General features: G+C 34.5%; 1 protein-coding gene across 15 annotated transcripts in view; it reads left to right on the forward strand.

Annotated features, from left to right (window-relative positions):
• The window catches only part of LOC129951221 (rho guanine nucleotide exchange factor 18), a 134,819-nt gene that overhangs the window by 51,883 nt on the left and 60,606 nt on the right, over positions 1 to 22,330 (forward strand). For all 15 annotated transcript variants that reach the window (XR_008782153.1, XR_008782154.1, XM_056063271.1 and 12 more), the window contains exon 3: positions 21,660 to 22,109. Coding sequence is in view for 13 of the 15 variants with exons in the window: in XM_056063271.1 (XP_055919246.1) it covers positions 21,660 to 22,109 (450 nt within the window). In the remaining 2 variants the exon portion in view is untranslated. The remainder of the gene's footprint in view (positions 1 to 21,659; positions 22,110 to 22,330) is intronic.

A 22,330-nucleotide genomic window follows, 5' to 3' on the forward strand; every position in this document is an offset into this window, starting at 1 on the left:
GAAACAAATCTTTACATCGAAATTTCAAAGACATTTAATAGAATAGAGAGCTTGATGCCACTGTTATCGAAAATGTGTGCATTTGGTACTGATGAACCTCTTTTTTGCTTGGTTAGAAATCCCCTATCGAACCGTGAAACTCAAGTAGTATTGGACGGGTTAAAATCTGGTGTCGAAAAAATAAACGCTGGTGTGCCCCAGGGCTCCGTTCTGTCTCCGACACTCTTCCCTTTTTATAAATGTTTTATTGTTTCGCTAATGATAGTTCCCTGAGCTTTTAATATTTGTTTTTAGAATCTCATCTTTGTTCTTTGGATATGGACTACCATCAGCCAGCGTATGATAAGCTCAATAAATTCTGACCTTGACAGCATTGTCCAGTGGCATAATGGTTAGTGCTTTGGACTGTCCTGTGAGAGGCCTTGGGTTCGATCCCTGCTTTCTCAAATTAGCCGTTCGAATTCGGCACATAAACTGTAGGTCCCCTCCATCCCTGAAATTACTAGCACACAGGAATGGTTGAGAGTTACAAGTCGCTAGGCCCTGGTTCTCTATGAACTGTTGCGCACCCAATTCATTTATTTTGACAGCATTGTCCAATGGGCAATCAAAAACCGTGTAGAATTTAATTCTTGGAAAACTCACTGCTGTATACTGTCGCAAAAGCGTAAACCTCCTCCAATGCCACTATCCATGGGTGGTACTTCCATTGAGGAGACTGAACAGCATTCAGTTCTAGGTATGTGCAACTCAAACCTCTTGTTGTGGATTGATCACATATTGGACATCGCCAAAAATTCTGCTAATTTCTTCGTTTCTTCGTCGATGCAAGAAGTTTTTTACGGCTTCTAATTTGGCTCTAATTTATTAAGCTTTTATTCGTCCAAAACTTGAGTAAAATTTTAATATTTGGTCTGGTGCTCGAATAACGTATTTCAGTCTTTTGAATAGAATTCGGTAAAGATCTTTAAAAATGGTAGGCGATCATTTAGAAACACTTGCTTTTTTGAATATCACCGCATGGCTTCATACAATTGTTTTATCGATATTTTCATAACCAAGAATCTAATACCAGTATTTCTAGAAATGCTCATCAGTCGACGTACTGTTAAGCATATGGATTCTTTCATTAGCCGCACTACACGAATGTGGAATTCTTTACTAGCCTCAATATTTCCCATTCATTACAATTGGCAGGCACTAAAGACTAATGTGCATCGCTATCTCCTTTCTAATTTTATCCGCCTTTTCTAATTTCTCGCACCGTGTTTAATCATTATAAGGGTATTAATAACCCCTAGGTGCTTAAATCATTTCTAGATTGTTAGCATAACATTTTCCCTCTACTTTTTTCAAAACAAAAAAGTCTTAGGGGATCAAACCGTAGCTTTAGGTGACTTGTTGGCATTTCCAAGATAACAGATAACACTCTCCATGAACCTAGCCTCATATTTCCGAACAAAAGTCCAATGATGATCCTCTAAGGCATAACCTGCGAAGCCATAACGATGGTCCTGTGCTTTCCTGTGCTGAAGCAATTGGGACTGGTAAGTGAACAACTTTATCTTGATATTTTGAGATCGATGGCACCTTGATATTTTTGTTTTCAAAAGATAAACAATCCTAAGTCTATTTTTATAGTTTTTCAGAATTTTTATCTTGAAGTCTTGCAAATAAAGTTTTAGTAATTTTGCTAAATACAATTATTAAAATAGTAAAATTAAACGTTGAAAAGTGGAGTTCTTAATACATTTTTTTTAATTTAAGTGCTTTTACCAAAACAAATATTAAGATGTTCTTGGGTCGTGTTTTTATTTTTATTTATTTGATATAGGAAATCAACTTCAGCCAATATACAAAATGTAAATGCAAGAAAAGTTGAGTGGTAAAATATCTTATGTTGACATAAGCGTATTTTTCATTTATATTTGAATGTTAAATTCTCTACTTCACAAACTCAATTCAGTAAAATAGATGATTATCAGGCAGCTAAAGCAATTTTCTCCATAAAATCTAAATGTACCGAACTTGACAATATTCATCCTGACTTTATTAAAATCCTCCTACCCTTCCTACTTCCCCACATAACGCACATATTCAACACCATTATAATGACATTTGCATATCCCATCCTATGGAAGACATCGAAAATAATCCCCATCCTAAAACAAGGAAAGAAGATGGAATATAAACCGTTAGCTATCCTATCTTTTCTATCTAAAGTTTTTAAAAGTCTGATAATTAACCAGATAAAATAAAAAGACAAGCAATTATTGAATCCCTTGCAATCTGGATTTACTCAACGTATCTGATGACATAAGACATTTGACTTTGGAAACCATAATCTTCTCAATTTATCATAAAATTGACGACCCTATTTAGCTTCTCTAACACAACTAAAAAAACTTATTTAATCATATTTGACCAATCGTTTGCAAGTCGTGTCTTGTAATTTTATAATGTCCTCGTTCCTCCCTGTTAATAATGATGTTCCTCAAGGAACAATCCTTGGACCTTTACTGTTCATTGTTCATTAATGATCTGCCCTCTGTTTTGTCTTACTGTCAGTTTCATATCTATACAGATGATGTCCAATTACATATTAGTTTTCCTGAGATGATGCTTAAGGATGCAAATCAATCCTGAAAAAACGAAAGCTCTTCCTATTTCAATAAACAAACCAAACCCAAATAATTTCCCTCCAATTATGTTGAATAATTGTATTTTTGAATATGTTGCCCAAAGTCAGAAATTTAGGTTTGGTCTTTAACAACAGGTAAACTTGGGATAACCATGTCAATACATTTGTTCCAAAGATTAATGCTTCACTTAAAGGACTATCTGTTACTAAATCCGTACTACCTGCCCATATTAAATTAAAGCTGGTAAAAGCACTTGTCTTAACTATAATTACATACGGTTGTGAGCTGTTTGCTGATCTTGATTCTCAATCAGCTCACAAACTAAAGGTGGTATTTAATGAAATAGCTCGAATTCTTTTAACCTACGAGCTCGTACGTAGCTTCGAGCATGTCTCTTTTCAATCTCGTCAGGTTTGTAATTGCGATCTGGTAGCTTTCTTCAAATTTCGTTGTTGTATTTTATTCTTCAAATTGATTGTTAAAAAGGCTTAAAGTTATCTTTGTAACAGACTTAATTTTTATGTTTCCAGCCGTTCCATTTTATTGCGCTTGTCCACCTTTATGTGTGTAACATCGCCAAGGCAATTTTTCGTTCATGCTGTTAGACTGTGAATAACCTTACCAGTCATATGAGGTCTAGAATCGAAAACAGAAAGTTTCAAGCAATTTGTTTTGAATATTTGTCGAACTTAAACTGAACATACTTTTAAATTAATCATTTTTAATTCTATTTTTCTTTCTTCTTGATTCAGATAACTTTTAATTAACATGTCTTTTGTTTTTTAATTCTTAATTTTATGCCATTTTTAATGTACATATTTAACTAATTTTTTGTTAATTTTTTTTCTCACACGTTTGTATCTAAAATCAATGTTTTATATCCTGTACTATTTACAAGTTTAACTTGATGTACAGCTGACATACAAATAAAAAAATATCAAATATCATAGAAAGCTAAATAGCTTAAGTCGATTTAAGAACCTTCAACTTTTGAGCTCATGTTTTTAAATTGAATCTCACACTCTCGGCTGAGGGAACCATAAGTGTGGTCCACTAGCAAACTTGTCTCAGGAACTTTTTTCACTAACGTATGTAAAAAAGGCAAGGCGGGTGCTTCATTCTGACCAAACTACTTTTCAAAAACACTCACTTGAAAAATAAACTATTAACATTTCCCAAGGTTGCTTACTCTTAAAGTGGTTCATTGGAAAGCGGTTTAATACTATTTTCTGTTAAGATTTATAGATGAAAACAAATTTCAGTGACAAAGCAATTAAGATTTAAAAAGAAATCACTTGGTTGACAACAGACTATCTGAGTACTTAAACATACTTAAGTTTTTGGTATCTGTAAATGTATGGTATGCACTTTATAATAATTTTCAATTATATTTCTATTCCCAAAGCCTACATTAGAATAGTGCCATTTCAATTCATTGTTTTCCACCTTATTTTATTAATATTATATGTAGTTTTGAATTTAAACTTTACTCAAAAGCATTTCATCACATAACAACCAAAAAATCAATACAAAGTAGTTACTTAAAATAAAAACTAACCCCATTTTATTTTTCAATATACTCGTTTCTACATTTACGTCAATTTTTAAAAAATGATTTCTATACAATAGCTTTTCCTCTTTCACTGTGTACCATATTTTTAACATAAATTTAAAAATCTTCAAAATCTATCTACTAAATTGTGGATACACACAAACCAAAAAAAAAAACAAGAATTTTAGAAAAATGAACAATTTTGTGGTACTATGATCCTCGTGTCCACCCCACACCCCCCCAAAACACCACATCTAAGAAATCTCTGTTTTTATATATATGAACATTTTGTGTTTGTTTATTCTCTCGCCCTTTTACTTAAAGTACTCGTCGAAAATCATCCTTTTATTCAAAGCATTGAATGACACACAGCCATAGAAAATATAAACTAAAGTGGACGTCATAGGTCGCAAGAATATGTGTTTGTGGTAAAGACTGAGAAAGTATAAGGTTTTCCAATAAAAGATTTCATTTTGATTTCATTTTTGGTAGTAAAAAAAAGTATTTCGAACGGTGTCCTAAAATTGCGAAGTTTTTTTTTGTTAAATGTCAATTTTTCGCTTCAAAAGTGACAGCTCCTCAAATGAAAAATTTGTATAAGAAAAATGTAAAAAAGAGATGAAATAATTTGATCCATGTTTTCTTTTTTGGTTACAATTCAAAAACCATTAAATTAGTCTGAAACACACTATAAACAAGTTTAATATAAACGCACCTAAAAAAATTAACAAACAAACCTTTTTCTGACACTAACTTGTGTAAATGTCAAAGCGACATGTTGGATTCAAGAGTGAAAGCTACATAAATAAAAAAATATCGAAAATAGATGAACTAATTTTATTCATGTTTCTTTTTTGGTTACTATTCAAAAACCATTAAATTAGTCTGCAACACACTCCTAAACAAGTTTTAACTGAACGCACCTAAAACAGTTCACAAACAAACCTTTTTCTGACATTTACTTGTGTAAATGTCAGAGACCAATGATGGAACTGTTTGTTTGATTTCAACTTATGTAAAATGTCACAAAAATGAAACCATGATAGCTTCGTTTAAAATTTGCAAAATCTTTTGAAGACTAGAATATGTCATAGCAAAACATTTTTACCTTTGTGTCGAATTGTCAATTTACTTTTTGACGAAATCACAGTATTTAAACTCTGGGTCACTGGACATTTTTACTTCACTTTTCCAGACTTCTCTCTTATCATATTTGTATGTTGTTTTTCTTCATAAAACCAATGCTGTGCCTTAAGCAAGTGAAAACATTATGAAAAGTAAAAAAAGCAGCACTGTCAACCCTCAGTGAGTAAATATCTGAGTGAAAACCCTAACATATTGTGAAAAATGTACCAAAAGATATACAACCCCATCCATAAGCAAACATCAATAAACTGATGGGTTGGATATGAAGTCGAAGTAAAAGTCGCAGGGCATGACTGCTGTACTCCTTCATGTGTTGCTGTGTGTAAATCAACAATAACAGAGCACCATATGTACATTACATACTCGTACATCTTACATCCCTTAAGTTACAGCAGCAGTAGTTATAAGGGAAACAAGACGAAACATACAAAAAGAATATACTTGATTGATGCTGACCTAGAGAATCAGTGTTGTTGTATTCTTTTCGGTCCTGACTTTTTATTCTGCAATCAGGAAGCGAAAACTTCACTTTTATAAGAAATGTATGTCCTTTAACAGTCTTTTATATACACAAAAGTGTGTTTGGGGTTGTGAGGGGAGGTGAGGAGATTAGACGAAGAGTATACATAATATACGTATATATAGCATAGCATGCCAGTCAATTTAACCCGGTTTGCTTAGCTCATCTTTTTCCCATTCAGTCCATTATATGTAAGTCACCACCACTCAAGGACCCTTCGTTCGGTCATCGATGGAACGCGCGAAATAGAGCAAACAAAATAAAAGAAAAGTTTAAAGAAGTAGAAATGCTCTCACAGCATTAATGCATATATAGGCCAAGGTTTTCAATTATATAGAGCTTTTGTGGGAAGCCTTCATATACATAGTCCTTAACACCATCGACAAGAATAAGTGACTTTGAAATTTTACAAAAAATAAAATTTAAACATACAAAGAGAGCGAACGCTATTTGCATAGAAACTCCAACCTAAATATTTGTTTAAAACCAGAAAGTTAGTTTTTTTTTTGAATGACCCTCATACAGCTATGGACAAAATAATGGGAACATTTCTTAATTTTTAGTTGAAATGTGAGTTCACTTAAGAAAAGGTAACACGTTGTAATAAAAGCTTTACAAAGAAATAGATACTTATAAAACTGCCATCGAAAATTTAACAAAAGAGCTTTATTTGTTTAAAAACTGTCCTTAAGTAAATTGTCGCTCGAAAAAAGAAGTATCGTTACTACTTTCTTGTCGCAAACTTTATTCACGTCCCTATCAACAGCTTAATATGCAAGCAGTTCATATCACACTTTTCAATAACATCCGGTATAAATTTGTCCCAAGCTCCTTGAGGAAATGTCGGAGGGATCGTATCGAAATCACACTTTTCAAAAATCCCGAAAAGAAAAAAATTTGTTGTTTAATCCCGTTCCCTAAAAACTCACTTGTTAAGTTCATAACAATTCCTACCAATCTAATTAAAAATACTTCGCCAAAACATTACTACAACCCAACCCGAAAAAATTGTTAATCATGCCTATCACGAGCTACGTTGTTAAAGGAAAAAGACTACGAATCCCGAAAAATCTATTGCAAGTTCCCTTCGTAGTGGAAAATCTGGTACGAAATTCGTAGAATTTGGTATCACCAGCTCCGAAAAAACTTGAAATATTATGTCCTTTTCTACGACAGGTTTTTTCTTTCGTAGACTAACAAAATCAGTCATTTGAACAGTCATTTAAAAAAATGTGAGTTCTTTCAACAAAGTCTTGTTATTTTGTATTTATAATTTTATTTATTAACGATTTTAAAGGTCGAAAACAACAACGACGCACATAAAAACGCTTGGAAAACCAGCCTTGGAAAAAAAACTCCCCCTCTGCTTCCATCGTTTTAACGTCATCCATATACAGCTTACACTTGGGACATAATTTTCTTTCGAAGATTTTTAACACTTGTAAGATTTGTAGAAAATATCGATTGTGCCATTGCGATCTTAAAATCAAGCCATTGCCAAGCTGATAGCCTCCTTCAGCCAAAAATCTTAACAACGCACTCAATCGCCACATTGGTGTCATCGATATTGATAACACACCTGGCTCCAGTGGAAGTGGAACACCAGATTGAGGAACAAAAGGTTCAGAATGACAATTTCTAAATTTTACCTCGTAGGATCTGTTTTCAAGGTATGACTTAATCCACGCTAAGATAAATGGTGGAAAACCAAGAGCCTTAAGTTTAAATCAAATAATTCCGCGGCTAAGTTCGTCAAAAGCTTTAGAAAAGTCAGTAAATACACAGTCAGCTTCATAACCTTGTTCTAAAGCGTTTGAACATATGTTTGCGAATGTAAGGAGATGGAAAACCATGTTGCTGTTCGCAAATGATATTTTTACTAAAATATGCTACGCTTTCACAAACAACTTGTTCAGGAATGCAAGAAAGCTTTGCAATGGGACTGTAGTTGCTTATATCAGACTTGTTACCTTTTTTGAAAATTGGTGTTAGAAATGACTCCTTCCATATACGGGGAAATTTGTCTGTTTTTAGAGAAAATTTGAATAAAAACGTAAGGGGTTCAACTTAAGCATTACTACACTTTTTTAGTACTATCGGGGGAATACCATCGGGACCGGCTAAGCAGTCATTATTCAACGCAGATAAAAGATCAAGGACCGTACGCTGTAGCACAGGTATGTGACTACAGCTAGTTTGCGAAAAAATGTGAAGATTATGAAAATATACTTCATCAACTTCTTGAGGGCTATTAACAAATGACTCACTGAAATTCGTTGCGAAAGCGTTACAGATATCAAAAGTTTTATCTATGATTTTTCTTTGAGTTTACAAAATTCCAAAATTTTTTAGGATTCTCTTTCAAACAGGTGGCCATATCAGTAACATAACAAGCATATACAAAATTAGAAATAGATTTAAATTGGTTAAAGAGTTCAACATAAAAAGAGAAGTTGACTGGAGACAGAGTTTTGAGATACGTTTTCCATGCCTTATTTCTTTTGTTACGCAGTAAACGCAATTCTTTCGTGTACCAAGGATGGCTAAAGTTTGTATTTCTTGATTTCTTTATTGGTACATTTTTTTCAAAACAATAATTAAGGATCCTATAAAAAGTTGAAACTGCTTCGTCAATGTTAGAAAATGCTAGTGTATCAGCAATTCCAGAAATGGTTAAACCTTCAGACAACTGCTGGAACTTGGCTCTTCTGAAATCAAAATTATATAAGCAATCAACACAATTATTGTGATTAGTAAGGTGATTACTTAAGTCAAAAAAGGGGGGTGATATTTATCAATATTAGTAATTCCTGATCTAGATTCTAGAACAAGAGTACTAATAGCGTCAGAAGAAAAGACTAAATCGAGAATTCGATTTTTTGAGTTTTTAATACAGCTTGTTTGCTATAAGTCAGTAAGAAGGACTTTATCGAGAAGAGATAGTTCCATTTGTGAAGAAGATGGAGAGGCTTCAAGGCAGGATTCGTCTTCGGATGGAATCCAGTCAATGTGTGGTAAGTTAAAATCACCTAAAGTAAGATATTGGTGTCAGAGCTGGACAAATTTATAAGATAGTCTAACGCCAAGGAGGGATCGTTATAAACAGACTCCAAACTTTTTGGAAGAATGTAAACGTTTAAAATGAAAAAAAGTCTTAGTTTGTACCATTATCTTTCTCATACCAGTTCAATTGATAATACAAATGGAAAAGATACAAAAGAAGAGAAATATGTATTTTTTACTGCTATGAGAACACCTCCACCTAAATCCTTTGCATTACCAACATGACGATAGTTTCTGTAAACTTCAACTTTGTAAGTATTCAACTCCACTTACTTTAATTTTTCAATTTCCTTGATATCTGTTGCAGATTTAGAAAGAACTTCAGGCTCAACAAACACGCCTTCAAATACGTGTTAGGAGAAGTTGAAGTGGAACACCAGATTGATGTTCCCCAGGGAAGCCATCTTGGCCCTTTTCTGTTCATCCTGTCTATTAACGATGTATCGTCATGTCTACGCTCAAGTGAACTTCTCATTTTTGCTGACGATATGAAGATTTTCAAAGTAATAAAGTCTACCCATGATCGTAATCTTTTATAAGCCGACATTGATAGTTTCACATTTTGGTGTGGGGAAAAATAGCCTTTTACTCAACCCTTTAAAATGCCAGACTATAACTTTCACTAAAAAACTAATCAGTAACGTATTTGACTACTGTATATCACAGCAAAAACACTGTCGTGTCTCCACATTAAAAGATTTAGGTGTACATTTCTGTTCCAACTTAGAGTTTACACATCACATTAATTTAATTGTTAATAAGGCAAGTTTTATGCTTCTTTTTATAAAACGCTGGGCAAAGGAGTTCAATGTTTCCTATGTAACTCTTTCTTTGTACAATTGTCATGTTCGTCCTCATCTTGAATATGCTTCGAAGGTATGGACTCCCTTTTACGAAATTTATAAAAACGTATTGAATCAATTCAACATAATTTCATTCGCTTTGCCCTAAAGGGTCTTGGATGGTCCTTATGATCTGCCTCCCTATGAACATCGTATTCTACTTCTTCAAATGCAATCTATCTATCAAAGGCGTGTTAATAATGACTTAGTATTTTTTCATCAACATGCACTTATGATGAGCCTCTGATCGTAGTTTGACGCTTGCTATAAGCTTACTACTTTCTGAAATTCTGAAGTTTAAAAAAAAAAAAGTTGCATTTCCCTAAGTCGCCTTCTTCGTATTTTCATCTCCTGGTGTTGCACTGCCTCTTCATTAACTGCAGCAATAACTATTCCAATGGTATCCATTTATAAAAACAACTTCAAAACCTCAAAATTCAAATTTAGTTCAACAAACATAACACAATTATGAATTTGACTAAATGAAGCTGACAGAAAGGAAAGACCATTAAAGAACATACTCATTTGGGAATTTTTTATTTGAAGACGAAAATAGTTAATTTCATTCAGTAGTATAATTGGTAGTTTCATATAATATTTTTTATTAAATCAATGTTACAAGTTGATAAGAACTTATTCTAGTCGCAAAAAGTGCGCGAAATTCAATTTTTGTCCAAAATAAAAAAGGTTAAAAAAATGGTTTTTGGGGAAATTTAAGGAATTTTTTGTAACTTAAGGGATTTTAGTTTCTGGTGTGTTGATTACTTTTTTCGACATAAAACAGCTGATTTCGAAAATAGACGCTGATTTTCTTGAGTCAGGCTTTGCTTTTTTTAAATCCCTTCGGAACTTCTGATTGTTTTTTTTTCGTGATTGGTAGCGGAATTTTTCAATCGGGGATTTTTCCAAAGGGTTCTTGTGATAGGCATGAATAGTTCAAAATGTTGTTTATAAAGAGTGAGATTTGAATGGTGATGTCCAACCCAACAGCACGTCCGCACGTAACGTTAATTAAAGTTTTTCAGTTTCTCGCCCTTTAAAGATAAGATATCAGCCGTATTACCTTCTGACCTTAGAAAAGTTTTTCAAAAAAAGAAAAACACATACAATTCAAAAAAATTCATGAAATCTTTATTTGAATCGGTAGTACGGTCCATATAATTTAATGTTTGAAGATTATTTAATGCGAATGTTGATCTTGATTGCGCCTCAAATGGTCCATCCGCCAATTCTGGCATACTCTATCCAACATTTCGGCTGGTGTCTCACGAAAAAAATTCTTCAATGTTGTCTTCCAATGCATCAATTGAAGCGGGCTTGTCTGTATAGACATGAGCTTTAACATAGCCCCACAAAAAATAGTCTTGGCGGCCAAGCTCCGAACTCGCCTCTGAACAAGTCCATAGTTGCGCGTGCTGTGCCATGAGGCACCGTCTTCGACCACATGCCATGCAAGTCAAGCTCTTGCATTTTGGGCAAAAAAAAAGTTGGATATCATCTCACGGTAGCGCTCACCATTCACAGTAACGTTACGATTCGCATCATCTTTAAAGAAGTACGGTCCAATGATGCCACCAGTCCATAAACCGTCCTTTTCTGGATGCATTGATAGCTCTTGGAATGCTTCTGGCTGACAATTCTGCATATTTACGTTCCCATTGGGCCAAAAATGAGCTTTGTCGCTGAACACAAATCAAATGGAAGAAGCGCGCCTTAAACTTTCTTAACGACAATAAAATTCAAAAAATTGCAAGCGTTGTTCGTTTGTAAGACGATTCTTTTTTAAATTATAGACCAAACTGAAGATGTTTGACAGTGAAACAAAACACGAAACGTGCGTCAGTTTTGCCAAAAAGATAATAGCTAAAAAATAACCCTTTATAAGTGTTGTTAAATTTAAAAGTATGAAGACTATGCGAATGCGGCATTTTCGCTTTCAGCTTATTTTCAGGAGCAAGATGCATTGTTAAGTATAAGCAATGCCTTCCCTGGAAAGTTATTTTTTCTTCATTAACTCTTGCTACACAAATTCTTTTGTCATCAATGCAGTTTTTGAAATTGGTCATGTCATTAAGTCTAAAATTCGTAAAGCAACAGCTATCTTCTGTCTTTCCAATATCCAAAAGTTGTAACAAATGTAAAACGGTTTTCATCTTATTTATCTTCCGGGAGCTGATCTTTTACCAGAATGGACAAATATTATATTTAAGTTCATTCGAAATAGACAGGCTAGATTCATCTGAATTATACAATTGTTTTCGGGTGATACCGAAGTCGGCCATAATAGTCTTCTTTAAATTCTTTTAGAAAGGGCAGGACACCGTCTTTATTAGAACTCAGTTTCTCTCCACTGGTTGTCAGAATCCGCATTCTAAAAAAAGCCTTGAAATAATTCATCCATTAATTGTTTTTCTTGAAAATAGCTAAATTTGAAATTGGTTTTTTATCATGTCCGTTTAGCAGTTTGAGAAACTATCTTTACAACGTCACTTCCATTTTTTAAATTTCTGATTGTTGGAAACAAGGTTTTTTTAAACTCATTTCGTAACTATTAGAATTTAAATATCCCGATGTAGATCGTTATTTCAAATATACAAAGACGCATTTATTATTCCATTTATTTCCTTTGCCAATTTCAGCACTTCCAGTAAATTCTTCTGGGTTTCGAATTGATGTGCTACTTCCATTTAAGCTTGGTATCTAAAGTCATTCCAAAGTATTTGCCATGTAATTCTTTACTGTTAAGTAACTTAACAGTGTTTATAGAATTTGGAACATTATTTATGTTTTTGTTTGTAAAGTATTTATGCTTCGATATTGTTTCGTATTTTTTACGTGCAATCGCTAACTTTAAAAACTGCATTTTACAATTTTTGTGTAGTCTTAGTAATGGATTTGACTTGCACCATAAAATAAAAGGTATAGTACCCGTGGCATGATGATTAGTGCGATGGACTGTTTGACACCGTATGGTTAAGGGGTCTTTACCAAAAACTGAGCAGGCTTGGCATAAGCAAGCCATTGTTGTATATAATTTATGATATGCTTAACGGTAGAAAGTTTGTTGTCAAAAATGGCAATGTAACTTCTACCACAAGATTCACAATTAAAAATGGTCTTCAACAGGGAGCGGTGAATTCGCCGATTCTCTTCAGAATTTACACCAGCGATCTGATAGGTAGTCTTACAAAGGCAATTGCGTACGCCGACGATCTAATTGCGTACAGAACGGCCCGAAAGGTTGAGGTTATTAGAATTCTCTTGCAGCGTGATTTCGACAAGATTCAGCGATATTGCGACGACTGGAAACTGGAAATAAATGTCCAGAAGTCAGAGACAATTCTGTTCCGAACTCCGTTGGCTAGGGCCACGAGGGATACATGTAAGAATTGGCGCAAGATGGTCATCGTTGATCTTCACAGGCAGCGATTAGCGAGCAAAAGTGTAGCGAAGTACCTCGGTATCTGGTTAGATCAGTATTTATATTTCGACAGACATATAAATGCTGCCCTGACAAGGGCCAGAGGAGCTTTTGCTGTGACGAAACGGCTGTTTTTAGCAGTCGGCTTGACCCCAGAGTGAAGGTAATTTTCTACATGGCCCTCATTCGGCCAATGATCGTTTATGGTTGTCCTGTGTGGTTCAACGTTGCCCCTTCCCAGATGGAGAAGTTTCGGGTGTTCGAGCGGCAGTGTTTACGACGCTGTACCGGCTTATATCGAACAGCCGAGTCTTCTTATGTGCATTACTTTTCCAAAGAGATCCTATACAACGGGGCTCGAATCAACAGAATTGACAATTTCGTGATAAAACTCGTTCGAGGTCACATTGCAAGAGCTATGTCTTCGACCAACAATTTAATTTTCGGGGCGTTCTATCCGAACAACGAGTATTTTGAGAGTGCACGCTTGAGCGGCTTCATAGTTTTAGGGTTTAGTTTTAAGTAGAATAAGCATGGTGGCATACAAAAAAAAATACAAAAAAAAAATTAAAATTTAAAAAAACAAAAAAAAAACATGGAATATAAAAAAAAAATTTAAAAAACATAAAAAAGACAATAAAATATAAAAACAAAAAACGTTAGATTTGCTGCTGTGGTTGTTCTAGTTTTAAGTAGTTTATAGGTAGAATAGGTAGTTTAAGTTAGCTTTAAGTTTTATATTAAGGACCTTATTTTAAGTAGTTTTTTAAGTAAAAATAAAAAAGGACATTGATATTAATTTTTTCTCATAATTTTCTAATAAATACAAAATAAATAAAATTTAAATTGAAGTTAAATAGATTTTCGGGCCGAAAGGCATTAGTTTTAAGTGTTATAGTTTAACTTAGAGTGTCCGTATGGAACCATTAAGTTAGTTGTAAGTTATGGATAATTAGGCTAGTTTTATGAATTTTTGTCTAGTTTTAAGAAAGGTTTAAGATCGAATAAATAAAAATGAATTAAAAAAAAAAAAAAAAGTGCCATGGACTGTCATGCGAGAGGTCCTGTGTTCGATCCTATGCCACCTTAAGTTTTTTTCACGCGTACTGCTCTTGCGAGGAATTGACAAATTCTCCAAGACTAATTCTTGTCATGAAAAGTGCTTTCTCAAATTTGCCGTTCGGATTTCGGATTCGGCTTTAAACTGTAGGTCCCTTCCATCCCTGACAACAGTATTCGCACACACATGGTTGAGAAGTTGGCAGTCACTAGGCCCTAGTTCTCAAACGGACTATTGCGCCACCTAATTTATTTATTTTATAATATAAAAGGTAGCCATCAAAGCGTTAATGTCCGCTGGAATATAACGTGTATATAAAATATTAAAGGTTGGCCCTACTATTCTCCCTTGTGGTGCACCGGCTTCAATTTTATTTTTGGCGTACCGTACTCTTAACAGTCGGTTCGTAAGACTTCTGTCTTTCGTATAGTACTGCCTGGAAAAGTCCATATGCTGTTTGCACTTAAGTTCCAAGTTCCAAACACTATCAAAGGCTTGAGTGATATTTTAAAACGCAGCCAAACATATTTTTTTTTTTTTTTTTTTTTTTTTTAAGTGTCTTATTCACCTCATCCGTTGGTCTATCGTGCAATGTTTTTTTGTAAATCCAAACTGATAGTTCAAAATAAGTCTTCTTTCTTTTATTATTTTGTTCAGCCTTTTCAGTAGCAGTTTTTCGAAAAATCTTTCCATAATTGGTACAAGAAAAATTGGTTTGTAAGGTTTCACTTCTGTTGGTGGCTTACCTTATTTTGGTACAACATTGACTTCTGCAATTTGCCAATGATGTGGTAAATTATATGTCTTAGTTTTTATGGCGACTATTGAATGCATTTATTTCAAAAGCATTATAAGATCGTGATTTTCACACATTGAAAAAAAAACCTACATTCGTTTATTCTTGAAATTTGACTGTCGAAATTTATTACTGGGGTCTTTTTAGAGAAGTATTCGGTAAAAGCATGAGTCGGTTGATTTTCAAGAATCTAATTAAGGAATCATTATTTAACTCTAAGATTAGTTTTAAGACGTTTTTTAGTTAGTTGTTAAGACGTTTAAAAACTGACTTAGGAGTATCGTTCAAAAATGTTGTGGGTTATCATTTTCTTCGAAATCTTCTTTTTTTCAAACTCAGCTCCGACAGGATATAAAGTGCTCCATAGAAATGCAATTGCAAAACAACATACTTATCCAAAAAGCTTATTCATTTTTTTAAATACCCTAAACAAACCATGATGCCTTTAAAACATAAAGTCGAATGCACTTTAGTTTTTACTTTTGTTATGGATGTAATATTTTGAAAAAAGTAGTTATTTTTTTTTTTCATTTAATATTCATTTATTTATTTTTGTCTTTCAAGTAACATGACTATGGAGACTACAATTAAGTCAAATAATAATAAGATCTAAAACATATGAGTTCAATAAACAGTTTATAACAAATTTAATAAATATTTAACCATATTATTAAAATCAATTAAAAAATCAAATTCATTAAAAGCAAATTGGATTGTGTTTGGCATAATTTGTATTATGAAAAGGAACATGTAAAAAATGTCCATATCTAGGTCGCAAACTATGAGAAGGTACGTAAATATTAAACATTGATAGCAAAGTAGAACACTAAAGGGGATTAAATTGATTAATTTGCATCTGGTCTATAAAACCTTACACAAGCCGAATTTGGTAAATCTTCTCTGAACTTTTCCAATCCTAAGGATACTTGATTGAATAAAGGGATACCATATGATGCAACAATACTCCAGCAAAGATCTGACATGGGATAAATAAAGGGTTTTCAGAGTATATGGATCATCAAAAAACTTAGAACTTCTAGATATAAAACCCAACTTCGCGCTAGCTCTAGAAATAAGGTGGTCAATTGGAAGCGAAAAACTCATTTTATAGTCAAACATAACTCCTAAATTTTTTGTTTTACTAACCTTTGTAATGGATGATTATCAATTTTGTAATTAAAACTTAATGAATCTAGTATCTTAAAAAATGGAACAACACTGTATTTTTTAATATTGAAATATAAACCATTTATAAAAAACCAGTTAACAATGCAGTCAATATCAGTTTGAATTTTACTGGCATCTAATGGAGATCTTACACAGCTAAAAGTCTTGAGATCATCGGTATATAAGAGACACTTTGCATAAGAAATATAATTTGGCAAATCATTATTAAAAAAAATAAAAAGGAGTGGCCCAAGGTGGCTGCCTTGAGGAACACCTGAAAAGTTTATTATTTTATTTGATAAAACATCGACAATTTTAACATACTAACTCCGCCCAACCAAATAACTTTTAATCCAGTCAAGGAGAGCAGGGTGAAAGCCTAGCAGCTCAAGGTTTTTCAAAAGAATATTGTGTTGCACACGATCAAATGCCTTTGAAAAATCGGTGTAAATAACGTCGACTTGCAAGCGATTTTCTAAACAACCAAAACAATAATTTGTAAATATTGATAAATTGGTTGCTGTCGATCTACAACTCATAAAGCCATGCTTAAAAATATTATGATTAAACTTCATAAACCAGTGAAATTTCTGTTTTTCTTATTTAGTTAAATCAAGTGTTTCTATTATTTTGAACAGCCTTTTATAAAGCCTGTAGTAAACGGACTCCAAAATCTTGACAACCATTATCACTTTTTTTTAAATCATAAATCAAGAAAAATTACAAAAAGATTCACCTTGATGGTGAATTTAAATTTAAGATTTTTTGACAAATGCTAAAGACATACGTCCCCAATTGTCAACTGTCAATTGATAGTTTGAAAATATTGAAATTCGGTCCTTTCAAACTTCATTCTGAACATTCTCAATTATCAAAAATTGGCTTTTTCAATGTTGAACTTTGATGTTTATCAACTATCCATTGAAAGTTGACACTCGTAGTAGAGGTGCTAATTACCAAAAATTAAGTTTTGTTTCTATTATTTTGGCCATAGCTGTAGGTATACCTACGTTGGACGTCTACTTGATAGATGATAGTCCATCTGACCTAGATTCTATAAATATATACATAGGTACAATAAGAGACACCTAAGAACGAAAAAAAACAATGACATTTGAGTATAAAAGTATTTATCATTAAATCATCAAGAAAAGGAAGAAGACATGCTCCTATCCCATATCCTTATGCATCTGCTGCTGTCCCCAATGACGGAAGCACAGATAATTGAACGTAAAAGAACTTTAATTACTTTTAGTTTAATACGATGCGCTTCCAATGAGACTTTGTGTTATACCAGCCCAGCAGTAAAGCACACAGTAAGTGTCTCCTGATTGCAGATTCATGATGTTTTGCATTAATCACACTCATTCACTGCTAAGGCTCAAGCTCACTCCCATCGTCATTGTCATATCATCGTCGTCGTCTTCGTCATCCCTTCCTATAAAACACGTCCCGTTCCGCCCTTCTCCCACATCACATCACAGCATGAAAGCAAGAACAAGAGATTTAGTTAATTCGAATGTCCTTGGAGTGAGCTTGACGGGCAAGAAACACACCTGTAAGAAGCACAAGTGCTCTAAGGGAATAAAATGAGAGGGGGTAGGTATGTAGTATATGAGTAGGTAGGGCAGATTTAGGTAGAAGTAGATACCTACTTTTTTATAGTTTTCGTATTCAAGTCATTTTAATTTTTAATGTACCTTGAAATTGAAATGGAGGAAGTTTTTTTTGTTTTCATTCACGGTTTAAATAAAGAATAAAAAAAACTTTAATTATTTTGGTGATAAAAATAAAATTAAATTTGGAGTTTTGAAAACAGAAAATACCTTTCAAAAATAACATTTTCTACCTAATCATAAATTTGAATCATGATTTGACACTATTTTCTACAAACTTAGTTGAGAATTTAGAAGGAAATTAAAAAGACCACAGATGTAAACGAGATGTCAAAACATTAAGTTTTGTGATTTTAGAGCTGACTGCAGAGCATACGTCATAGGTCATAAGGTTTCCGAAAATAAAGTTCATCAAAAATGGAAGTATTTTAAGGAGAAAACTGAAGGACACTCAAATATTTTTGTATAGAACGTGAAAGTTGAAAGTTGAACTTTCTCATAAATTTTGTAAATGATATGCATCTTTATCTTCATACCCGTTGTATTTCTTTTTCTTGAGAACGACTTTTAATTGGCTTCACTTTATGTATCAACACAAGCTTCAACCCGAGTTCTTGAATCCATGTTGGCTCATAGCTTCAAAATTGTTCTTGTTATTTCGGTCAAAACTCACTTTTCTATCTTAAATAATCTCTAGTCCATAATTTGATAATATTCTCAAAATATAATATTTAAAATCTTTTTTATAAATAAATCAGAGGCTTCACCTAAGCTCTTCTCAGAGTTTGTACAGCTCGATCAAATCCTAGTCAAAAAACAGTAATATTTTTAAAATCTCCAAAATATGTCGTGGATTGGTAATTTGAACCTAACTTTCTACCAAGAACCCCTTAAATGCTGCGGAAAACAAGGAAACAATTTACTTTTCAGGTTGCTTTAACTTTCTACCAAGAACCCCTTAAATGCTGCGGAAAACAAGGAAACAATTTTTTTTAAGGTTGCTTTAATTTATACTATATTTGGCTCTTAAAAGACACCTCCAATGCTCCAATTACTTAGAGCGGCTACATTTATGATTGGTCACCCTCTTGTCTTACTCACTTACTTACTTAAAGTGGCGCTACAGTCCTGTGTGAACTAGGGCCTCACCCAACAAACTTCTCCATCTAGCTCGGTCCCTAGCTAGATGTCTCCAGTTTCGTGCTCCAAGTTGGGTGAGGTCACCTTCCACTTGTGCGCGCCACCTGATCCGCGGTCTTCCTCTACTGTGCTGTCCTGTGGGTGTAAATCCGAAGATTTTCGGGCCGGAGCATTGGCTTTCATGCGCGCTACGTGAACCAGCCATCTTAGTCATTGGACTTTTACCCATCTGGCTAAGTCTACGTCGCTGTACAGCCCGTACAGCTCGTCGTTCCATCTTCTCCTCCACTCCCCTTCGATGCATACGGGACCGTAGATCACACGAAGAACTTTTCTCTCAAAGCGACCCAAGGTGCTTTCATCCGCTTTTGTCATAGTCCATGCTTCTGCACCGTATAGCAGGACGGGGATGATAAGGGTCTTATATAGCGACGCTTTGGTCCCTCGAAAGAGGACCTTTCCACTCAATTGCTTTCTTAGCCCAAAGAAACAGTGGTTAGCAAGAGTTATTCTGTGTTTGATCTCAGCGCTCTGGTGTTGTTTTTAGCGTTTACAGCGGAGCCTAAGTAGACGAAGTCATTGACTACCGCAAAGTTACGTCTGTCAATGGTGACGTTTTGTCCGAGACGTCGGTGTTTTAGGTCCTTTTTTAAGGACAGCATGTACTTTGTTTTGCCCTCATTAACCGTTAAACCCATTATTGCCGCCTCTGCCTCAATACTCGCAAAAAGCCCCTTTGACATCGCGCTGAGTTCTTCCGATTAAGTCAATATCATCAGCATACGCTAGTAATTGGACAGACTTTTGAAAGATAGTGACTCTGGTGTTGACTTGTGAGCTCTGCACTATTCTTTCCAGAACGATGTTAAAAAAATTGCATGACAGCGCATCAAATTGTCTTAAACCTTTTTAGACATCGAAAGGTTCTGTTAAGTTGTTTCCAACCTTTATGGAGCAGCGTGAATTCTCCATGGTCATCCTGCACAAACGGACGAGTTTGGCAGGGATGCCAAAACTAGACATGGCTCTATACAGCTCGGCCCTGTAGATGCTGTCATATGCGGCCTTAAATTAATGAAAAGATGGAGGGTGTCGATTTGTTGTTCTTATGTTTTTTCCAGGATCTGCCGTAATGTGAATATTTGATAGACTTTGGACTTTCCTGGTCTAAAACCAAACTGATAAAGACCTATCAGGTTGTTGACGATGGGCTTTAGACGTTCACATATTATGGCAGAGAAGATTTTATAGGCGATGTTAAGTAGACTTATCCCTCTATAATTGGTGCAGTTTAGACAGTCTCCTTTTTTCAGGACAAAACAATACTGAGGTTCCATTCATCGGGCATGCTTTCTTCTGACCATTATCTTACCGATAAGTTGGTACATGCTCCTAACCAACTTATCTCCAGCTGCTTTAAAAAGCTCGGCATTCAAGCCATCCGCTCCAGCGGCTTTATTAGAATTCAACATAGATATGGCCATTTTTACTTCGTCTAAGTCGGGAGGACGGGATTGTTGGCTTTCGTCGTCTATATTGAATGGATCATCCTACCTGACAGCGGAATTCAGTTCTTCGTCGCCGTTATACAGTCTGTAGAAGTGGTCCTTCTATATCCTCAGCATTGACTGCGGTTCCACTATGATGTTTCCACTTTCGTCTTTGCAGCCTTCGGTTCAAGGTTTATGTCCTTGTAAATTTGGTTTCACCTCTTAATAAAACTTTCGAACTGCATTCCTGCTTTTAAATCTCTCAACATTTTCGAACGCACGCTTCTCATGCCCTCTCTTTTTTTTCTTCTGAGAAGTCGGTGTTCCTCTCGTCTCTTCTGCGCATAGAGCTTATGAGCAGCTCACGTCCTTTACGCAGCGCCGCTTTGCGTGCCTGCTGTTTGGCTGCATTTGCCTGCCGACATTCTTTATCAAAGCAGGGGTTCCTTGTTGATGGTTTCTTGAAACCCAGCACATCAGATGCGGTTTCTATGATTGCATCTTGGCAATGTTGCTATCTTGTCTTGAAACAATTTAAAAAATTGTATTTGAAAAAATTAACTCATAAATTCCCATTTTGTCGTTCAATACTTTGTTGTTTGGTAACAAAAAAAGTGTCGATACAAGACTGTGCCGTAGATTACCCAATAACTCACAGTTTTGAGTCCTCAAAATTTCAGTGGACTGAATTAACAATCCATTTATTTTACAATTTCGAAATTTGTATTCTCAAACTTGCAGAAATTCTCATCAGTTTGCCCATGAGCTCCCTTTTCGACATACTGCCAGGTTTAGAGGTTCTAATTTCAGTCGCACTTTAAGAATGTTCAGTACTTTACTAAACTTAATCTTTTCCTTTCATTTTGATATTCAAAATTATATCTCTAATGTTCACCATTGTTTACTCTAAAATTTTAAACTATTTCTCTTACTCTAAAATTGTGTTTAAGGTTTAAATGTATTCAGTGAGCCATAAAGCCTTGAGAAAAGAGAAATGTCAACCAAAATTCCTCCCATTTTAAATTTTTGTCTAACTATAGTGCTATTTAATTGGGTTACATTTAAAAAGCCTCATTTCGTCTAGGCATAAAGTTTAATAGTTAAATATTATTATTACTTTAGAATTACATACATATTTATCCCACCTTTAATCTAAATAAACAAATCAATTAAAATATTGCTTTCTTGTCTTATCTATTTTCAGAAGACGACAGTGATGTTGATCTCGTAACGGATTTCCTTAGTGCAAATGGCAGTTCAGATGCCGGAGCTTGTGGTGGTGGTCCGTGCATGGTTGAAGGTGCTCTAAATAACGGCAAACAAAATATAAATATAAACCTAAATACAAATAATAGTAACAACAGAGATGCTGTTGCTGGATTGAGTGGTAGCAGCAGCGGCGGCGGCAATTCCAAACAAAATAATATCATCCAAAAACTCAATAATATCACACAATACCAACCTCAGAGTCAGCCACCCTCCCAGCCACCACCTCCACCGCCACCTAATCTTCATACAGCACCATCGCCCCCATCAGTACCGCACCACATCATTCCGGCAATCAATACTCCACCGATAACAAACAATATTAACATGGTGCCAATAATCAGTGTCACCCCTCACAGCCCTGGCGCCAAGTACAATAGCATCCTAGGTAAAATACCATTCCATATATACTACATTTATATCCTCTTTGTTCGATTGTCACTGAGGATGATGATGATGATAATGATAGGTATAGTCAAGTCATCCTACCATATAGGGTAGTACCCGTAGCTGGAGCCGCACCCGGAGTGTATTATATTCATTCTCTGCTCCTGACACTCGAATATCGAATTTTATTGTATTATTATATTATTTTTATGGAATTTATTT

Source organism: Eupeodes corollae, chromosome 3, assembly GCF_945859685.1.
Source record: "Eupeodes corollae chromosome 3, idEupCoro1.1, whole genome shotgun sequence".
Taxonomy (NCBI): Eukaryota; Metazoa; Arthropoda; class Insecta; order Diptera; family Syrphidae; genus Eupeodes; species Eupeodes corollae.